This window comes from Ruditapes philippinarum, unplaced genomic scaffold, assembly GCF_026571515.1.
Source record: "Ruditapes philippinarum isolate M1 unplaced genomic scaffold, ASM2657151v2 ctg1387_1_1_1_1, whole genome shotgun sequence".
In the NCBI taxonomy this organism is placed as follows: Eukaryota; Metazoa; Mollusca; class Bivalvia; order Venerida; family Veneridae; genus Ruditapes; species Ruditapes philippinarum.
Genome location: NW_026855523.1, coordinates 16,547 through 36,049, shown reverse-complemented (window position 1 = coordinate 36,049; position 19,503 = coordinate 16,547). Strand labels below are relative to the sequence as shown.

Below are 19,503 nucleotides of genomic sequence, written 5' to 3'. Positions count from 1 at the left end.
GTTCACTTTAAAAAACGCAAAGTTTATTTGTTCATGCAATGATATGTAAATTTTAGACATATCTAGTTTTTTTAACAGATAATGGTACACTCTATGTGCAATGATTTTAAAAATATAACAGTTACAGTTAATAAGCTGCTTGTTTAATCAAATCAGTGATTACAAATGTAACAATTGATAAAAAATGCATTAACATGAAGATGAAAGATTAAATTGAATTAATTTTTTTTCCCAGCGATCGATGAAAAATTAACACTTTGCCTATGACATGAAGTCCTACCAGATTCTATACTGTTAGCTGATTAATTTGTATATAAAAATCCCTTACATCAAAAATGGACAGTTCCAAACACAACCGAGGACAAGTTCATTATACAAATTTAGCATGGGTAGGGTCGAAAGAAAGAAAGAAAAAAAAGTTTGAGAAATCCAGATAAGACATTGATTAGGAAATAAATACAAAAAACTTGCATACACAACAGTTTCAATGCAAAATAAATCATCAACAAAATCTCGGATACAAAACTCAAATACCTAAACACTACTAAACCGTATTTTCTAACCAAAAAACATTGCCATATTGTTCTAGTTTTTTAAACAATAACACTTCCCCGCTGAAATTTCATAGATTCTTGTCAAAAGCTCTACCATAGTATACAATACAGCTAACCTGCTTTCGTTCTCATAAATTTACCGATAACAGAAACAAAACCTCGGCAAAGACAACATTTGGCAAATTATACGACATCGTACAAATCCTATGTAAATACCTTTCAATAACTTTTATTTCTATTTCATGGACAAGTAGCAACGTAAAGGATTACAACTTTCCAGATCTACTCCAAAACTACTGTTTGAGGAACGATCATGTTACTGAGTATTGACATAACAAATATCTTTAAAACCTTTGACTGGATGGCGTGTCTTTAACAAATGTCTTTGTTCGGTGCAAAAAATTGCTTTCAACAACTTATTTTGCTGACTGAACAAAGATGCCAGTGTTCGAATCAAATATAATTGACAAGTGTAAAGGTTGAATCAACATACAATACCTTGGACCTAACACAAAAAAGATCTTCTGATTATTGAATTTTGTGGAAAAAAAATTAATTGCAAAAAATTAAAAAATCTTTCAACTGCTTTCTAAACAAATATGAAAGCTTTAAATATTAAATATGATATTATTTAAATAACATTAATACAGGCAAAGTAAAGAGAATAACTTTGATGAAATTTGGTATAAAGTTATATAATGAAAGTTGTAATATGCTGGCTGAAATTTGGTATAATGCAAAATGTTGAAATATGCTGGCTGAAATTTGGTATAATGCCAAATGTTGAAATATGCTGGCTGAAATTTGGTATAATGCCAAATGTTGAAATATGCTGGCTGAAATTTGGTATAATGCCAAATGTTGAAATATACTGGCTGAAATGTGGTATAAGGATCTATATTACATGTAGTTTTAATGTTAAGGTTGAAATTTGGTTATAAAGGAATATAATTATAATACATTTGCTTTGGCTTTTTACCAAAACTATGTAACATCAAAGATGCAAAAAGTTATCAATTTTATTCTAAATATTCACAAATACACCAACATGACAAAATATTTTCCATGAGTGGTGGAAGTAAACTTCAAGCTTTCTCCACAAGAGAGTTAAAATGAATAAGTTTAAACTGCAAATAAAGTTTATAATTATAAAACAATCCTAGGCTTGAAAACAATTATTTCTTAATCTTAAATGACACAGAAATTTCCCCTTCAAATTATTTCAAAATCATAAAATTACATTCTTGGCAGTGTACTTATCGTTTCATGACTGAATGATAAGGCGTGGACCACACTAGTTGGCAATGTTGAAGCATTGTGTTCTCGTGCAGGTTTACTTTTCGTTTCGCATAATGTAAAAAAAAAATTACGTTTAAATTACGAAATTATGTAAATTACACTACGTTTTGAATTTCTTATTGATTCTTATAGAAAGTTGATATTATGAATAATAGGTTTCTTATTTGATATATTCGGATAATAGATTTATTCAATGATAATGGCAAAAAATGAGAAATTTATACCCGTGTTACTGCGATAGATTTTTTTTTATAAATTAAGATACAATATCAGAGAGGAACTCGTCTATTACTTATTTTGATAAATGGATATATTACGTAACTGAGAAAATAATAAATGCCGAAAATGCCTGAGAAATAATATTACCACCTGTATTAGTAAGTCTTCACGTTTAACTGGCACAATTTCTTAAATGGACTTGTCCAGCTTCCATTTTTGGGACAGTCGATTTTGGCGGTATCAATAGGAAAGTTTAATGTTAGTCAGCCAACAGTAGAGAGCCTGGTTGGAATGCATGGAAGTGTTGGCTGACCTGGCTTAATACTGGCGACAGGGAAAGGTTAAGAAAGGGTATTCTATAAAATTTGTCCACAAAAATCACTCCTTAGGAATATAAAAGTGGCTTCTTAACGTAGGACGTTGCTTAACAAAAAATAAATTTTTTTGCTTCAGATTTGGTATAAAAGACTATGTTTTAAAACTAGTTTCATTGCTGGTGTTCAGTAGTCTGAAATGTCTGCATATCTATAAGCATCTGTTACTCTTTTGATAATAAAAGACGGCATAGAACTTAAAAGCTTTTATAACAAACCTTGAAAAAGTGATTACGAGCCATTTTACAATGTTTCATCTTGGCCACCAAAGACATTTTAGTCATTTACAAGACTCTGATGTCTTTTGTGCTTTGTAAAGCACCGCCAGTTTTCTCTGTCTTTCGAAACAAAACATTCTATTGTAGTCTTATTTGATAGACAGATGAAGTTAAAAGCAATTTTTCATTAATTCATTTTCTTGGTGCAGCCACTTCAAAAATATCTACGCGGGTGGGTATAATTTTGAAACATTATCTGACTTCAAGGAAATACTCTTTGTGGCATACAAGTGAACTGAAGATCACAACGACAGAATTATTTTTTTCTTTTTAAATTTTAGGTAATTTATATCATCATTAGTCTTAAATATATTTTCAAATGCAAAGAAAGGTTAACCTTATTTTATGAATTTAAAAAGAAAACACAAACATTTTGTTAAATAAACTTGACATTGTTGTATTTTCTTTATAAATTAAATTTGAAGGTATCTATATCCTAATGAATTAAGAAGGAAAAAGCCAAGGTTGCCCCTGTAATATCATATTCAAATTCCTGAATGCAAGGGTAAAGAGTATTTTGTTAGTCTATATATACTTAACAATAAAACATCACGCAAATCTATCAATATCATTTCATTGGTACACACCAGACCACTTAAAAACTCTTTTTGTGACTTAGATGGTACATCAGATCACATAACTATCCTTTTTTAACACTAGATGATACACAAGACCTCTCAAAACTCTTTTTGACTCTACATGATAAACATAGCCTCTCAAAACTCTTTTTTTTTTGACACTAGATGATACATCAGACCTCTTAAATCTCTTATCACTTTTCATATGTGATGAAAAAAGAGAAAATAATAAGTGTCAATAATTCCCCAAAATTCCAGAAAATTGTTAGGTTTTTCCACCCTTTACATACTTAATTCATGCCATTGACTAGTCTCATAGAAGATTTTTGGAATGTTCCATTATCAATTTTGAAGATATCAAGATGACAATTTAAATTTGGTCAACCAACAGTATAAGAGCCTGACATTATTCGAACATAGTAATGGTAAAAGAAAAAATACCTCAAATGGAAATTTTGTGGTCCAAGAACTTGTGCACCCTCCCAGAAACAGTCTAGTGGGGACATAACAACACATGGTAATATCTGTTCTAAAGTCTGAAAAAGAAAAGAACAATGTCACATAAACTGAAAAAATAAAACACAGAAATAATGTTTAAAGTGTGGTTTCTTTAAAGGAACTCCACTAAGGTCAAAAAGCCTTAAAACATAAAACTTGAATTTCTTAAATATATATCAGCTGAGGTTGTTAAAACAGACAGATATGAAGAAGATAACTACAAAATATACTCAGAAAAAATAAAAGAAAATCACATTTTTCCCAATTAGAATACTTATTTTGAAAAAAAAAATCCAGTCAAGTCATGTCAAAAAAACTCAGTCATGTCCCTTTAATTTTGACACCAGCAAATCCAGGCTTGCAGTGCAGATGAAGATTTACATGTTTCAATCAATATCAAGGCTTATTTAGTACAATTTAATTTTACATTTTTGAATGTTGAATAGTAAGCAAAAACATGCAAAATATAGCCATTTATTTTTACAAATAAATTGAAAAGCCAAAACTGTTTGATAATCTTAGTGTAAACACCGGTGGCATAGTCTCAAATCATAACTAAGAGGGTTAAAAATCAACGTTCAAATTTTGTTATAAAAAAACAAACTCACCTTATCAATCAAGTCATCTTCAAACATGGGAAACTGTGCCAGATAACATAAGTCATGGAATTTCCATTGGCTATAAATAGAAACAACATAAGTTCATTTCAAAAAAGATGCAAAATACTTTCCAGTTTTGTTTATTTTGTTTTAGTTTACAATTTTAATATAATACAAGCAAAAAATTAACTAAAATTTTACAGCTTTTGAAAAGAATAGTAACTTTTTTTTTATATATATTTCTAAGAATTAATTTATTACAAAATGTTTAAATTAAAATAAACCTTTTACCTAAATTTGTCAAATGAACTTGTCCTGCAATGAATTTGGAACTGTCCATTATCAATGCAAGGGATTCTGCTACCAAATAGGAGTTCAACCTAAATTAATAATGAACATCCCTACAGTTGTTCAATCTTTAAACTAGGAAACCATTTGAAAAATCAACTTACAGATCAAACATGGTAACGGTGATTTCAGACGCCTTAACAAGGGCATCTCTGTGTTGTTTAAAGGATTCTTGCGTGAGTACATTGTTTCCAACCTTCGGTGTCTGTATCACAATTTGATTGGTTATATCACTTCCCGCTCCAATTGCCTCTTTGGTGTAGGTCAGTTCTTTTTCCAGTCGTCCACCCTCTAAAAAAGACAAACAAAATTCGAAAAATAGGTCAACTGCAATAAATTCTTTAGATTAAACATTATTCATCTAAGCTCTATTGTGGAAGAGTAATCAGGATATCTGAACCACTCTTTAGCCCTCTTCCTGAAACTAACCAGTACTGATGTCATATATAGAAACATAATCATGACCCTGACAGGGCTCGTACCCGTGGTCCCTGGTTGAGAGGTAGACATCTTAACCACTAGGTCACTAGTGGCTAAAGAACCACTAGGTCACTAGTGGCTAAAGAAAAGAAATTAATATGGATCGAATATCATTTGTATTAACACACATTTTGTATCTATTGGAAGACATAGTCACAAAGCAAGTATACTACTAAGCAAAGCAAGTATACTACTAAGACCAGAAGGAAAATAAAATTGACATACATACATTCAAGGCAAGATAAAAATCAAATTCTAGATTATTCGGCACACTGTTTCGTATGCAATATTATCAAACAGAAGATTTTTTCATAAAAAGATACTTTCGAGAAATTTAACGGTTTCATAACCTGTTCAACAGAGCAGTTTGTTCAAGTACCAGCAGGATAAAAAAGTGGTGTACGTGTATAAATACTACTTGTTTACTGCAATAAGCTTTTACTGCTATAATATTATGCATGAACAACGGAACTCTTCTGTATAGGAGATACATTAAGCTACCAAACATAAAGCCTTAAGGGTATAATTTTATTGTAAAATGTTGAAAACTTAGGAAGTGGGAGTTATAGTATAGTAAATGGGAGCTGCAGAGTGAAATATGAAAAACAATTATAAAAAAAAATTTCATTCATAAATTCAAAAAAATTTATTCTTGCAATGTCTTTTATTACAGATAGCAAAAATCAACTTCAAGTGTGTAATTTTCTATGGAAAAGATATGGTAAAGTCTAAAGATCAAAAGTGATAGTTATATGACAGTATATGACAGTAACTATAACTGTAAGAATAGAAAAATTATAATATTTTTGTTACAATTTGATCTTAACCTCCTACTTTTTCACATTATTGTGAGCATTTTCATATTGAAAACATATTTCGTGGACAAAATCAAATATTAATACCAGATTTCAATAAGCATATAACAATCTATACACCTAATTATCATTTACTACTTATACTCTATATTCAAGTATAGCTGCTACAGTGACCTATAAACATATCATTGCGGTAGGTGACATAGAAGTGCCTAAGGGGACGACATTGTCTCGAGAGATAAATTGCGTTTTTGAATTTATCTAGTTGTTGAATACAACAAATATACCATAACCTTTTCCCCGGCTAGGTCACTATCATTAATTGATATTAAAAAGAAAGAAAGGAAAATTCGCACAAAGGATGTACATAGTTTTTACATTCCTAATATTTTACTTTCGAAACTGGTTTCACGAAAAAAAGATTACGATCTATAACCTAAGCAATAGTAAGAATATTTAATCGCAACCATGAGATGGCTGTTTTCCTGTACAGATATTTTATTGAAAATTTAATCTTGCACTGTGTAAAAGATGTTACAAGCAAAAAAACTTTTTAAAAACAAGTTAAACTTTTAAACAAAACCTGCACACAAAATCAATTTCTAACATTTGAAATACCGCAGTGACAGGATATAAATCATCTTAATTTAAGAACACAAATAATAAATCTGACAAGATGTTTTAATATGATGATTACCATCCTGAGAAAGATTCAAGTCAATGGTAAGCTTATACGAGGTGGGTGGGGTAAAATATTTTAAACCTTAGGGCCAAGAAGGTAAGCTTATACGCGGTGGGTGGGGTAAGATATTTTAAACCTTAGGGCAGAAGCTTTGAGTCAAGAAGGTAACCTTATATGAGGGTAAGATCTTTTAAACCTTAGGGAAATAGCAAGATTTCTTTCATCACTATAAGCTAGGGTCATAATTACCAGTTGCAGTGTGGGTAATATATAACGGCACCAGTTAACTTCTAATTATGCATAGGTTGTTCATTATTTATGAATGCCGCATGTAAAACGTTTGAAGTAAAAATCTGATAATGTTATGCAACGTCACACAAAATATTTTTTTTCTATTAACAATGACCTGGGCTGTGCATGTGTTTGAAAAGGCTTGCACCAAGTCAAAAAAGATCAAAGCTGTCGTTTCGATAAATAAAAGAAAAAAGTTATCAGCGGGTAAATCATAATTATGTTGACTTTTTGAATGCAGACTAGATTCTAAGATATCAACACGATGGGTGGTATTTTGCACACAGGACAACATTGTACTTATTTTTCGATACACCTCTTAATCAAAAGTTCCTTTGGAATTGTAAAATTTGCCAACTAAAAATCTAATAATAAAGGTTAAATAACATTTTCCCCCCACTGACACTTTTGCAACAAAATTATGCAACCATTGCTTTTAATTTTTCTTACAAATTAAAGACATGTTTGTTTATTCAAGTTGATAAGCTGAGAGAAGATCCTTATTTAAGGCATTTTAGCATGAATCCTTCAGACCATAAACACTTAAAGTCTGGAAAATATCAACAAAGAACATTTCCTTTAAAAGACAATATAAAAGACCTGCAAACACACAGGCAAATATTAAAGAAACATCAAGAAATAGAGTATGAAGAGAAATATGACCTTTTAAAAAATCCCACAGCAATTCTTTATGCAACCTAACATTTGTATAATTGGACGCATATTAATTAATAGTTCTGAATAAAAACTTCTTCATTTTTGCTCAGCGTAAGTTCATTAATACAACATATGGTTGGTGTAAAAAAAAATGAATAAAAAAAAATCAAAATTGATAAGTAGATTTGTCAGTTTAAGTGGTGTACTATGTGAGATGGAATCAGATTCTCTGACCTAACGTACCGCTTAAATGTCAAAATCGCAAAAGCCATCAATCTTTTGTGAAATCTGCATAAAACATAAATTGTAACTGAAGAAACTACATTGCTATTTTATATGTCCGATTTCGTCACTGTGCAACAAAGGAACTACCTATCGGATCTCGGGAAAAGACCAGATTACCTTGATAAAAATGTGCAACAATACGTCTCTGTTACGGTTTTCGACTGTAATCGTTTTTTGAGGGTGTAGGAAAAAAAGTAGTGCCGAGTGGCACTTGATATGCACATGCAGAATTATGATCGCTGTATGTTAATACGCCACACACATTTTAGATAACTGATAAATTTGGTTGCGATTATGTATTTCATTGTATTGTAAAACAGTTTTTGTACCAGTATTTCAATCTTTGTCAGTTCTGCCTACTTTGATTATTGAATTTAGTTCTAATTTTCTATTCCTCACAATCAGCGGGCAACTTTTCTTGTTACATAAGAAATAAATAAACTTGCATTTTGCTTTAAATGTGACTACTTTATTTGCTGATGGAAATGAGTTGAAACCTAAGATGCCAAATGATACATATAATACTAGAAAACATTCAGATGGAATGTTGGATTTTCATAATTTGACATTTCTCTATAAATGATTTCTCTGAAGAAGTTGACATCTACTTGTGGAGAACAAATTAGGCAAAAGTTAAATAGGTTTATGTGGTTTGCCAAATAATTTGCAAAATTCTTAACAAAAATTTCTTTCAAAATCGAACAGCATTTCACTTATTTCCCTGCATTCATTTATGCAAAAACTTCATATTTCATTATAGTAACTATATCAAACATCTGATTTCAAAAATGTGTGACCTTAACATAACGTTTATAGAAAAATAATAGAAGAATGAAATGTTATGAAGTAACAGTTACACAAAGAGAGAGAGAGAGAGGAAAAAAACACACACAGTAACACACACATGCCGTGTATGATGTCAAAACAGTATGAAAACAAGTTTCAAGAGCGAATGATGAGAAATTCTAAAGACCTCTCAACATGGGGAGTACCTAAGCATGATAAAAAATCAAATACAACATTATCTTTAATCCTAACGATGAGACGTCCCTAATGAAATCAAACAACACATGACCTTAGATATTGGTGCACTCTTATTCTACCGCAATTACCAGCTTGAATTAATATTCATATCTTTTCATAAAAACAGCGGTATATCAGAATCGCAACAAAGACCGACTGCATCGTTTCTTTGCACTACTTTCACTCGCCTTTCATGGCAATATGATATTCAAGCACAATATCAATTCGGCCACCAACTTTGACAACTTGACTCGATTTCCAGAGTGCAAAATCATGGAGCGAATCTTCTTTCACTAGCCTGTTAAAAACATCAAAAAGATACGAAACGCGTTTCAATGGAATATGTTTTTGTTATACGTGACACAAAATCCTATAACTGGGTGGTTAAAAATGTTAAATAGAGGATACTTCAAAACCCGGCCAAGCTTGAAATTTTTTCAAATATAACCTATGAATCAGAGAGACTGTACTTTGTCTAGTAAGGTATTTAAACCTTCTTAAATAGATATAAAATGAGTGAAGTAGCCATCTAAAACATGGTTTTATATAAATTAGTCACTTTCAGATTTAAAATACATGTTTTTGAGACTTTTATACAAACTCAAGATATTATGCATAACAATGTAGGTGTTACAAATACAGCAAAAATTATCATTTTATTTAGGGGTTGTGCATCATGATCAATCAATCAATCAATTAATTCATTCATGAATTAATAGATACAATCAATCAATCAATCATTCATCCAATCAATCAATCAATCAATCAGTGTACTGAGTATGGAATTCAAGAATGAAAAAAAATTAAAATCAATTTTTTTTTTATTTAAGTCTAAATACATGTTACCCATAAAATTCTAGTACATGTATTTCATTAAAGAGGAATAGTTATAATGCTTTAACTAATTCCCTTAAGATTTCCTAAAAATACATGTAATATGTAGCATCTCTCTAAGCATCCCCTAAATAAAGTTGAAAAATTCAAATTTTGTTTCTTTTTATATTGGAAAGTGGCTAACTCATCTTTAAACAGCTTAAGGGGCTTTACACTAAATGAACATTAAATATATGGTTTGAAGATATATTAACCAAGCCTGTGTAATAAAAATAATACAAAAAATTCTTTCTTGCCATTAAAATACCATCTTGAGATGGAGTCCAGGGAGGCTATAAATACTCCATTACACTGTCAGAAGAAGGCTGTTGAGCTTGAAAATAACTCCATGGTTCACTCTACATTTATGTTTCAACATTTCATACAAAATTTATTCCCCCAAAAATGTAACACCAAAAACACCACATGGTATGACCTTAACAGAATAACCTTTCAATTTTACCTCTCTAATCACCCTATTAATAAAGGGTCAAAAGAAGGGGTCAAGTCTTATGGTTATAATTAAAATGACCCCCAAAAGTTTTATGTTGTTCATCTCTTAAGGTTATGGAAGATTGTCCTCTCTAGTTTTCTTTTTTTATTGTGTACCTAGCTTTTAAAGTGGAGGAGTACCTCATGCACCTGAGTTTGCAACATCTTAGTAGAACCGAAAACCTTTAGTCAGCCAGTCGGACTATAAGCCTACTCACATGGAAGACTCAAAAATAACTAGCAGCATTTTAACCCACAATGGTGTGGGGGCATGTGAATCCATGCCAATAACCTTAACCATTCAGCTCACATACTTTAATAGTTTATTTTTCAAAAACTTCTGGGGGTGGGGGAGATCAATTCCTTGTCAAATTAAACTTCAATAAGTTTATATAATCTGTACAGATTTATATACATCAAGCATATTACCATAATATGAACAAGCTGTTATGTTATGACATATATGTTACAGGAATATAATGCCTTTTTCAAGATGCAATGCTTATTTTTAGGTGATTTTAGTTGATTTAAAAGCCAATATTGGGGGGATTATTCCCAATTAAAATCTGGTGAAATTCTTACATGAGCCTGTTCAGCACCTATTTTTGAAAATGTCTTATTATCAAATTCCGGGATATTTATATGAAAATCTTAAGTTAGTCAACTGTATCTTGGTCATGCTGCATGACAATGTCAAATGCTTCCCATATTAAAGGATAAGGGTTTAATAGGTATATTTTCTTCTCAATTGCTTGACAATTCCAAAACCAGCACAGTTCTGTTAAAGATGGATATTGTTTGCTTGATCTGTTTCTATTTACAGTACAGATAGAGGCATTGTTTTTTTTTTTTATATATTCTAGCACCTAAACTAACATCACATGTAAATTCTTGTTTTGAGAAGACAAAACTGCTAAAATTCCCAGATTCAAGGGAATGGGTCATATTTGCAAAATACTGAAAAATTATTATTACCCTCTGATGTTTCACAATTTTAGCATAATGTTGGTATAGACACCGAGAGGATTAATATAATGAAGTAAGCATTAAACTTAAACTGTATTTTGACCCGACTATGACCGTAGAACATCATTTCTTTCCAGGTAATAATGTTTATTAACCATACTTCGGGTTATGACCTGCCTCCTTATAAAAAAAACCCATCACAGGTATGATCAGAGCTGTGTATATTTATGTTAAAACAAATGAACAAAGAAACTGAATAAAATTAGCAATCATTTCCAGCCCATTAAATATTATGTGAAAAAATATGAATTATATTGAGAAGAATATAAAGAGAGATGGCCACAACAACTGTCAAAATACTAAGCTGGTAGAGGCTTGTACTGGTGATTTTTACATCTAACTATTCTCATAACCACCATGGGTTTTATGGGAATTGACAGTTTTTGATCACTTAGATCTAAGGTGGTCCAGTATGTATTCATCATACAGTTTCTTGTCATCTCTTTATAATAAAGCTGAATTTTATACCTATGAACAGTGCCTCCAGGCAAACTTTTTTGTACCTTTTTTTTCTTTTCTCAGTTTCTCGGTTCATCAGTTTCATGGAGGATAACAAAAATCACATTTAATGAGTACAAAGCATCGAAATAGCAAGAAAGCTGTCTACTAAATTTGGCAGCCAGTTAATTTCTGCCTTTGTTACAGAAATTATAAATAAATGGCTTGAATTCCGAGCAACTGTAACACTGAGGGGAGAAAAAAACATATTGCAATGGAACTTGTTTGACTGTCTGAAGGTTTTTCTTCATTCTGAGTAAGATATTAATTAACTCTTACTCTGTTTAGCTTTCTAAATTGTTTGCTTCAAACAGTACATTAACAATTTTTGGGATATTATTATCACAATGAAAATTACAAAGTTGGTCATCTAACAGTGAAAGCCTGGTCAGAGTATGTGGATGTGCATAAAGTCTTGCCTGATACTATTCTAATAAGCCATTAAGGCTTTGACATTTCACCATCAGATCTTTGAAAACACATGTAAATACAATACATGTACTCATTATCCTAAAAAATACTACAATGTACGAGGTTATGCAAAACTTTGATAGTTCAAATGCATTATTAGCGTCGGTGTTTAAAAGTCTTTTTATTAATACATGTATTTAAAGCACATAAAGAACACAAGGCAGTATCAATGTACGTTTTTAATTCTTCCATGCAAAATTTTTGGAGTAAAGATAATTTTGTTGTTTTTTTAACTAATTACAAATGTACATCTAGCCATAAACAATGGCAATTGAATTAGGTTAAGTAAACATTTATTACTCATATCTGCTTAGTAAACAGCTAATTTCTTCAGGAGTATAAATAAAGTTTTTACCTATCATTTTTTGAAAGAGTAATTAACCTTTTCGTAAAAATGATGACGTTTGATAATTGAAACAATTCAAAATTAGTATCAACAATGCATATGCAATTATTACAGAAAAAAACTGTATAAAAAAACGCCAAGAGAAACAATTTTGTACAACAATTTTTACCATGTGACATGTCAGAAAGAAATGGGGTTGATATTTCACGAATGTGTTTCCAATTAACCCCCCAAAAAACAAATCCAATTTACTTATGGAAATTGTATAGTTGGCATTAAACAATTCTGCATTATTATGTATCTTGTTTAAATTTACTTAAGCATGCAAATAAAGGTTTCATTATTGCTATCGGCTGAAAAATCTAGCAAAAGCTAATATGCATGTTACATAATATTGCTTCTGAATGGAAATTCGATCCATAGTTAAAGCCCTGAGAGATTTTCTGACCAAATGTTTTCAATTGTCAATTATTTTTCTAGTGATGCATTTAGTTATACAATTGAAAGCTGCATTACTGCTTGAAATAAATATGCTGAGAACAAAAAATGTTTTGGAATCTATGAATGGGGAAATCAAAAGGTAACAGAGGACTGGCGCAAATCATCTAAAAAATTTATGTAAAAATGATGAAAGCAGGCAAATGTCTTAGAAGCTTGAATAGTACTGAGAAAACATATCTAGGAGTAGAAAGAAAAAGAGTATGTACAATTTGGAAAAGACAAAGAAAAGGGAAATGATGGCAGCATAGTATGGGTGGCCACAAATTACACAATATTTTATTTTAGATTGCTCAGACGGTATTCAAATATCAGACCATAAGATTAGTTAATACTTATTTCAATCATTCATATACACAATATTTTACATAAACAAGGCTAGTTTAAAATCAGTTAGGAAATAACAGAACTATGCAAAATATTCACATAATCAAAAAAAAAATGAAAAGAAAAACGAAATATTTTAAAGCTCTGCAACAATGCAACAAATAAATAAACGGGCAGACAGACTTAAAAAGACCAACATTATTTCCTACATGGTGAATCCATTGAACCTTTTACAGATAAGCTGTACAGTATCCAAGAAATAATGACAAGGTGTTGGCAAGAGAATTTTATAATATTCCAATCCAATCATTTTTTTACGCTGCTACATTAGTGAAGATACTGCACAAATACAATAATGCTGATAGATCAGCTAAGCTAGACAAAGATCGATCACTTAATTAGAACAATTGGTAATTTCTTACAATATATTCAATCTACTCTTTGATATTCAAACCCTGAAAGCCGTCTGTTGATTGAATTTTAATTACTCCTCTGCAAATGGTGCATTTTCAACAAAGGGAAGTTACTTCGATTTCACTATTATTTCCTATTTTTGAATTATCATAATATATTATTATAATAATAATAATGCTAAACTTTTTAAAACGGCCCAAATATACAGTATATAAAAAAAGTTAAAAAGTATAATTTCATTACATTACAATCATATTTTTATTTTGAGAACGCATAATAAAGGATTAAGCCTGTGACATGCAAATAAGATTACTGATGAAGAAAGTGTTCACCAAAACAACTTGGTGCAAACTTTATGACCAAACTGAGGGTAGGTTATAAAAAATTCATGAACTGTTCAGAACCAGATTTCAAATGTTGATAAAGCAAACTAAGTACAGTATATATTCAAATAATCCTGCCTCACATGAAAGAAAAAGAAAGCATTTTGAAAATAAAAAACAACAGACCGTTTCAAGAATGAATTCTTAAAAAAATAAGCAGCTATTTTTATAACACTGAAAACATAAAAAAAACGGTTGCATGAAATTTCATTTAGTTATTCTCATGCGCAGATATATGGCTTGGAAAAGATGCAATAAGAAAAACAATCAAACATACACAAGATCATCTTTTGGAATTACTGTACTGCCTTAATTTCTTCAAATTTAAAATAACTTAGAAATTTCACATCTATTTCTGCATAGAATTTACAAATCTCTAGCATAAATAGTTGCTAAATTATATGGTTCTGCGTGATGAAAAACATTATCTTAGTTATTGAAGACGAAGGTTTATTCCTTATTCTTAAAATCACTCGGAAAGTTAACCATATTTCAGACTGTTAAATATGTAAGTCTACTCGGAATTCGACTTTGGATTGGCATTGAATTATTAGCCTACCAATTTACTCAGCTTTTTTTTCATTTATCTCTTAGAATTTTGATATTATAAACATCATTCCGCTTTCACTGATGTAGGCCACTTAACCTTGGCATATTCCCTATCAAACATCCGCCATATTGAATAGCTTTGCTTTCAACTAGATTTCTAATTATTTATGACGATCTTGATAAAAAAAAGTGGTACAAACAATATTTCATATTAAGTAAGTGACCAAATCACATTTTGTGCAGATTATATGTCCGTCACCGGACACGTGGTTACCTAATTTGGCGGTAAAGTTCGTGACACTAAAAAAACTAGGACACTCTTATCTATTATAATCTCTATTTTTTCGTAACGGGATTATTTTATGTTAAAATTTATACTGACAAAATTAAAAAATCGAATATTCTGATGAAAATTCATTACTTTGAGACAATACAAGTCATATACCTACATATATGTAAGTATCATTCATTAATTGGAGAAATATTTTTGCATGCGAGAGTAAACAAGATTCTGCTCCGAGGGTCGTTTCCATTCATTGAATCGCCGAGCAAAGTATAGATTCACAACATTTTATTGTGAGAAAATAGGCTTAATAATCTTCTTTACAGTCTTTTAAATTATTCACTGAAAGACGAATTTGGGCCAATCTACAGGACACCAGCAGAAAGAAAGAAAATTCTCGCTACGATCCAAAAATAGATGGACCACACACCGCCTTGATTGAATTTCAGTCTTTCTGGGTCACAAACCAAGATGGCGGCGAGGGGCGCCAAAGGATGTTCAACGTAAATACCGGTAAATGAAGCACTTTTTAGAAAATACACAACGAATTATTTTCTTTGAGTAAACTAAATAAAATGAACATACCTTCTACCCATAGCTTTTGCACATCCGTTTCTATCCGTACTGATTTTAAACCAACACAACACAATGATAATAAAAGAATTCCGACGAATAAAACTTTTCCACAGTGTAATTGTATAAAACATCCAATACTGTATAAATATCTCTGGATATTTTTTCTAACCCATAATGCATATTTATTTCCATCTGCTTTGCCCTGTAAACATAGAAAAAAAAGCAATTATACAGTAGTAAATACTAAACTATCAACGTTAGGTGTATTATATGCATTCAAATGTGCATGACCTAAATAGTTGATATCGGACAACATGTTTATATTTCACATGTAGCTTTATATATTAGGATGTACAACAGTTGTCTTTAGATGAAAATTAACTCATATTTGTTACTTTAATATCATGTAAGCTTAAAAATTAAGAAAACATCTATACATTTTGCCCTCTTGGGAGCCTCTTTCCATTCACCACATGTTGGTTTTCATGTATAAAGAATGTAAGGGAGGTTGAATAAAGAAAACTCACCTTTTTCACTTGTTTGTATGCAACTTTGGCATTTACCCAGCTAGGTCTGTTTAAGTATTCCAAGTCCAGATATTTGTTGGACCTCTTCTTTCTCGCTGAGGCCATTGTAAGACCCTACGAGAAAAGAAGGGAATGAATGAGTTAACAAAATCCTCAATCACATTTAAGTAAGTCCCATCAAGTTAATCTCTTTAAACTACATCCTATGTTTTAGTTTTTGAGTGACACATAGTCATCCACATGATCAGAGTTAAACAGTTACATGTTATATTATACAATTTTTCCATACTAACAACTTCATTTACACAGGTATTTTCATACTGAGAAGCAAATGTTACTATTCTGTACTGTTCACATAGAAAACATCCATACATTTGGATTGTCGCCCCGCCTAGGAAAGGTAACTGACACCGGTACAAGCGGTATATACGAGCGATGATTGGTTGCGTATGATGGTGGGCCGCTCCCCGCGTACAAGTTCGACATACGGTTGCATGGCAACGCTCCCCGTGGTAGTGGACCACCCAAGCTGCCTCGAACCTCCGCGATGAGAAATAAACAAGGTTTAGCTGTGTACTGAACGTTTTTAATTGCTTCGTTTAAGAGAGTGTGTCATGGGCAAACGATTTCATGGTTGTTGTAATTTTTGCTTAGACATTTGCGACTTGCAAAAGCTGTTTAAAAAGATTATATATTCGATTTTTAAAGAAATAATACGACATTTTACTGATTATCTTAAACTAATAAATTTTAAACCTTCGCTTACAAAAATCTCAATTTTTTTAAAGAAAATTTTGTACATTCTTTGTTATTCGTTACAGTAATTCTATAATAAAAATGTTGAATGTCATTATTATTTTGATTAATGGCATGATTTTGAAAGCATAATGTAAGTTTCTGCTTTCCGTCGTGGGACTCTGTAAACGCTTGATTCTTGTCAATTTAAGCCATTAATCAGTCGTTGAGAGATGTGCATCTGGTAACTATGAGTATGCAAGTGCAAACGTTTCCTAACACTTCTACCAAAACACCTTGATAGTTCACATTCTATTAAACCATTGCTGATTTAACTTTCACCTTTTTTACAGAGATGTAATCAGAATTGGTGATTGCTGTTCGGCAAGAATTCATCACGGCGCGTAATTAATGGTCGGTTAGAAAATACATAGCGTTACATAGCGATGTAGAATTGAGAGTTATATGCCGGGTGGGCTTTGGAATAGTATCAACAATGTCAAAGATCGTAGCTTCGGAAAGGTATTTTCATCCTCAAAAATCCTCTGCTCAAAACGGAATGTTTACAAAACGGCTTGAGGAATTCGTATACATAGAAAAAATAACCAGATTATATATATCTGCACTTCAGTGCTTACTAATATAAATCTCTTTTTCTTTCTTTCTTATTTTCTTGTATTACCTTTAAAAACGGAGAATGAAAAATGCTGTGATAAGTGAAGAAGATGTGGCATTCTTAACGGAATAGAAACTGATATTCTATGGGAATTTCGATATCAAGCCTCATTTGATTTCAAACAATTCAACTGTCCTCTTTCTTTTAAGTGAACGTTGATTGTTGAATTTGAATTAATTTTAAAAGATCTTTTCAATATTTGCCAAGAATGCAGCATAATGAATATATTTATCAATTGTTTTTAGTTTATACACATGTACAACTTTATAAATATATAGCTCGAAATCGATGGAAGTTTGCATCTGTATTTTTATCATCGACCTTTTGGTTTCTAAAGACGTATTAGCAATTCTTGCGAGTTTTAAACTGACGGTTTCCCAAAGGGGGTTTCTACATGTTCACGGTTAAGGCCCTGCATTGATGTACATTGTAAACAACAGCCTTCACTTTTTTTTAGAATCTGACGCTCAAATTGGCACTACAACTTAATTAAGCATAAGTGTTAATCAAGTGAAATGCCGTTGTCAGTCAGCTTTGGTTAATCACATTCATTTGTTTAATGGTTTGAAACATGAAAATAATGTTTTATAGATGTATGTACTTCTTATTAGGACAAGCCAAGTTAAAAAAACTAGTTACATGAATATAAAGTGTCAGTGACCGGGTAATGTATAATGCTTAAGTTTGTAATGACTGCCCGATGTCTTTGTTACACTTTTCTAACTTAATATATATGTTGCTAGATAACAATAGTGTTTTGCTTTAACTGTTGATTACATGTTTTTGACTTGTATTCTAGAATAACGAAACAGTATAATTTTTTTGTTATAATATATTTTAAAATGTAGAAAAAAAACCCACAAAAACAAAAGAAAAACAACAAAAAACCAACATATTCTGTTCAGTTATCAAATGACCACAAGTCATGGAGATAACGACGCATACATTTTAGGCATTTGTTAAGAGGAAGACCCTCACAATTTAGCCATTCGAAAGAAAGCGGTGGATACAAAAAGGAACTATACCTGTTAGAGGTATGGTCGAGTTTTATAATAAACGGCCATCGGTTGGATGGTCGAAGGCAATTTACCCATTGGAAATTAATCACATAATTTGCCATGACAGAACTTTTATTCCACTTTCAAAAGAATAGAAGGTATCATATATATATGATAAGTATATTCCAAAATTCTTTCAAACACCGCCGATCCGGTAGTTACTAGTACATAAACATATTGATGTTCATGTCAATATTAAAATTGTATTACGTTATTTATACAAGCGGTATCACAAGTATCATAGAATATCTTTTGGCATATTACAAATGAAAAAAATATATTCTAAATTGATTAGCAATGCTAATCAAGAGGACATTAGGTACATTTTGTAACACTGACTCGTTAGTCGCTGTAATTCTATTCAAACCTGTAATCATCTTGTTATGTTTGCTATACGGAACTTTGATTTTTAGATAGATTTGTTATTGATATCGCTGATTTTAAATATTTCCACAAATCATCAACATAAAGTAAACACATTTTATCAGAAAACAAAGTTCAAACTGCAATGAAAATTAATTCGTAACAATATTTAATGTATATGGAAATCATTCATAATTAAAGCTCTTTGGAAACAAACTACGCAATGGAAAAATATTAATATTTTCTACGAAATTCTGTTATTCTTATTAAAATATTCAGCATTCAGAAAAGTTTTAAATTTGAACCACAGTATGAAAGTTATGATTGGTTATATTTCATTTTTTTCAGGAAAAAATAGTTATGTTTCTACCAAAGCGGGCAGACGACAAACGTAACTTTGCAATTAAAGAAAACTCGATATTACAAAA

At 31.0% G+C, this 19,503-nt stretch overlaps 1 protein-coding gene across 2 annotated transcripts in view; it reads right to left on the bottom strand.

Annotated features, from left to right (window-relative positions):
• Positions 1-16,649, bottom strand: part of LOC132743609 (protein patched homolog 1-like) — a 60,257-nt gene extending 43,608 nt beyond the window's left edge. Inside the window, exons 1-5 of one of the 2 annotated variants that reach the window (XM_060732138.1) lie at positions 16,244-16,649; positions 15,726-15,918; positions 4,852-5,038; positions 4,409-4,478; positions 3,744-3,838 (exon numbers count right to left, since the gene is read on the bottom strand). In XM_060732138.1, the coding sequence (XP_060588121.1) occupies positions 3,744-3,838; positions 4,409-4,478; positions 4,852-5,038; positions 15,726-15,918; positions 16,244-16,348 (650 nt within the window). In that variant the 5' untranslated portion in view covers positions 16,349-16,649. Of the gene's footprint in view, positions 1-3,743; positions 3,839-4,408; positions 4,479-4,851; positions 5,039-13,933; positions 14,017-15,725; positions 15,919-16,243 lie in introns of those variants that run through there. The other variant, XM_060732139.1, reaches the window with a different exon arrangement.
• Positions 16,650-19,503: the final 2,854 nt, after the last annotated feature.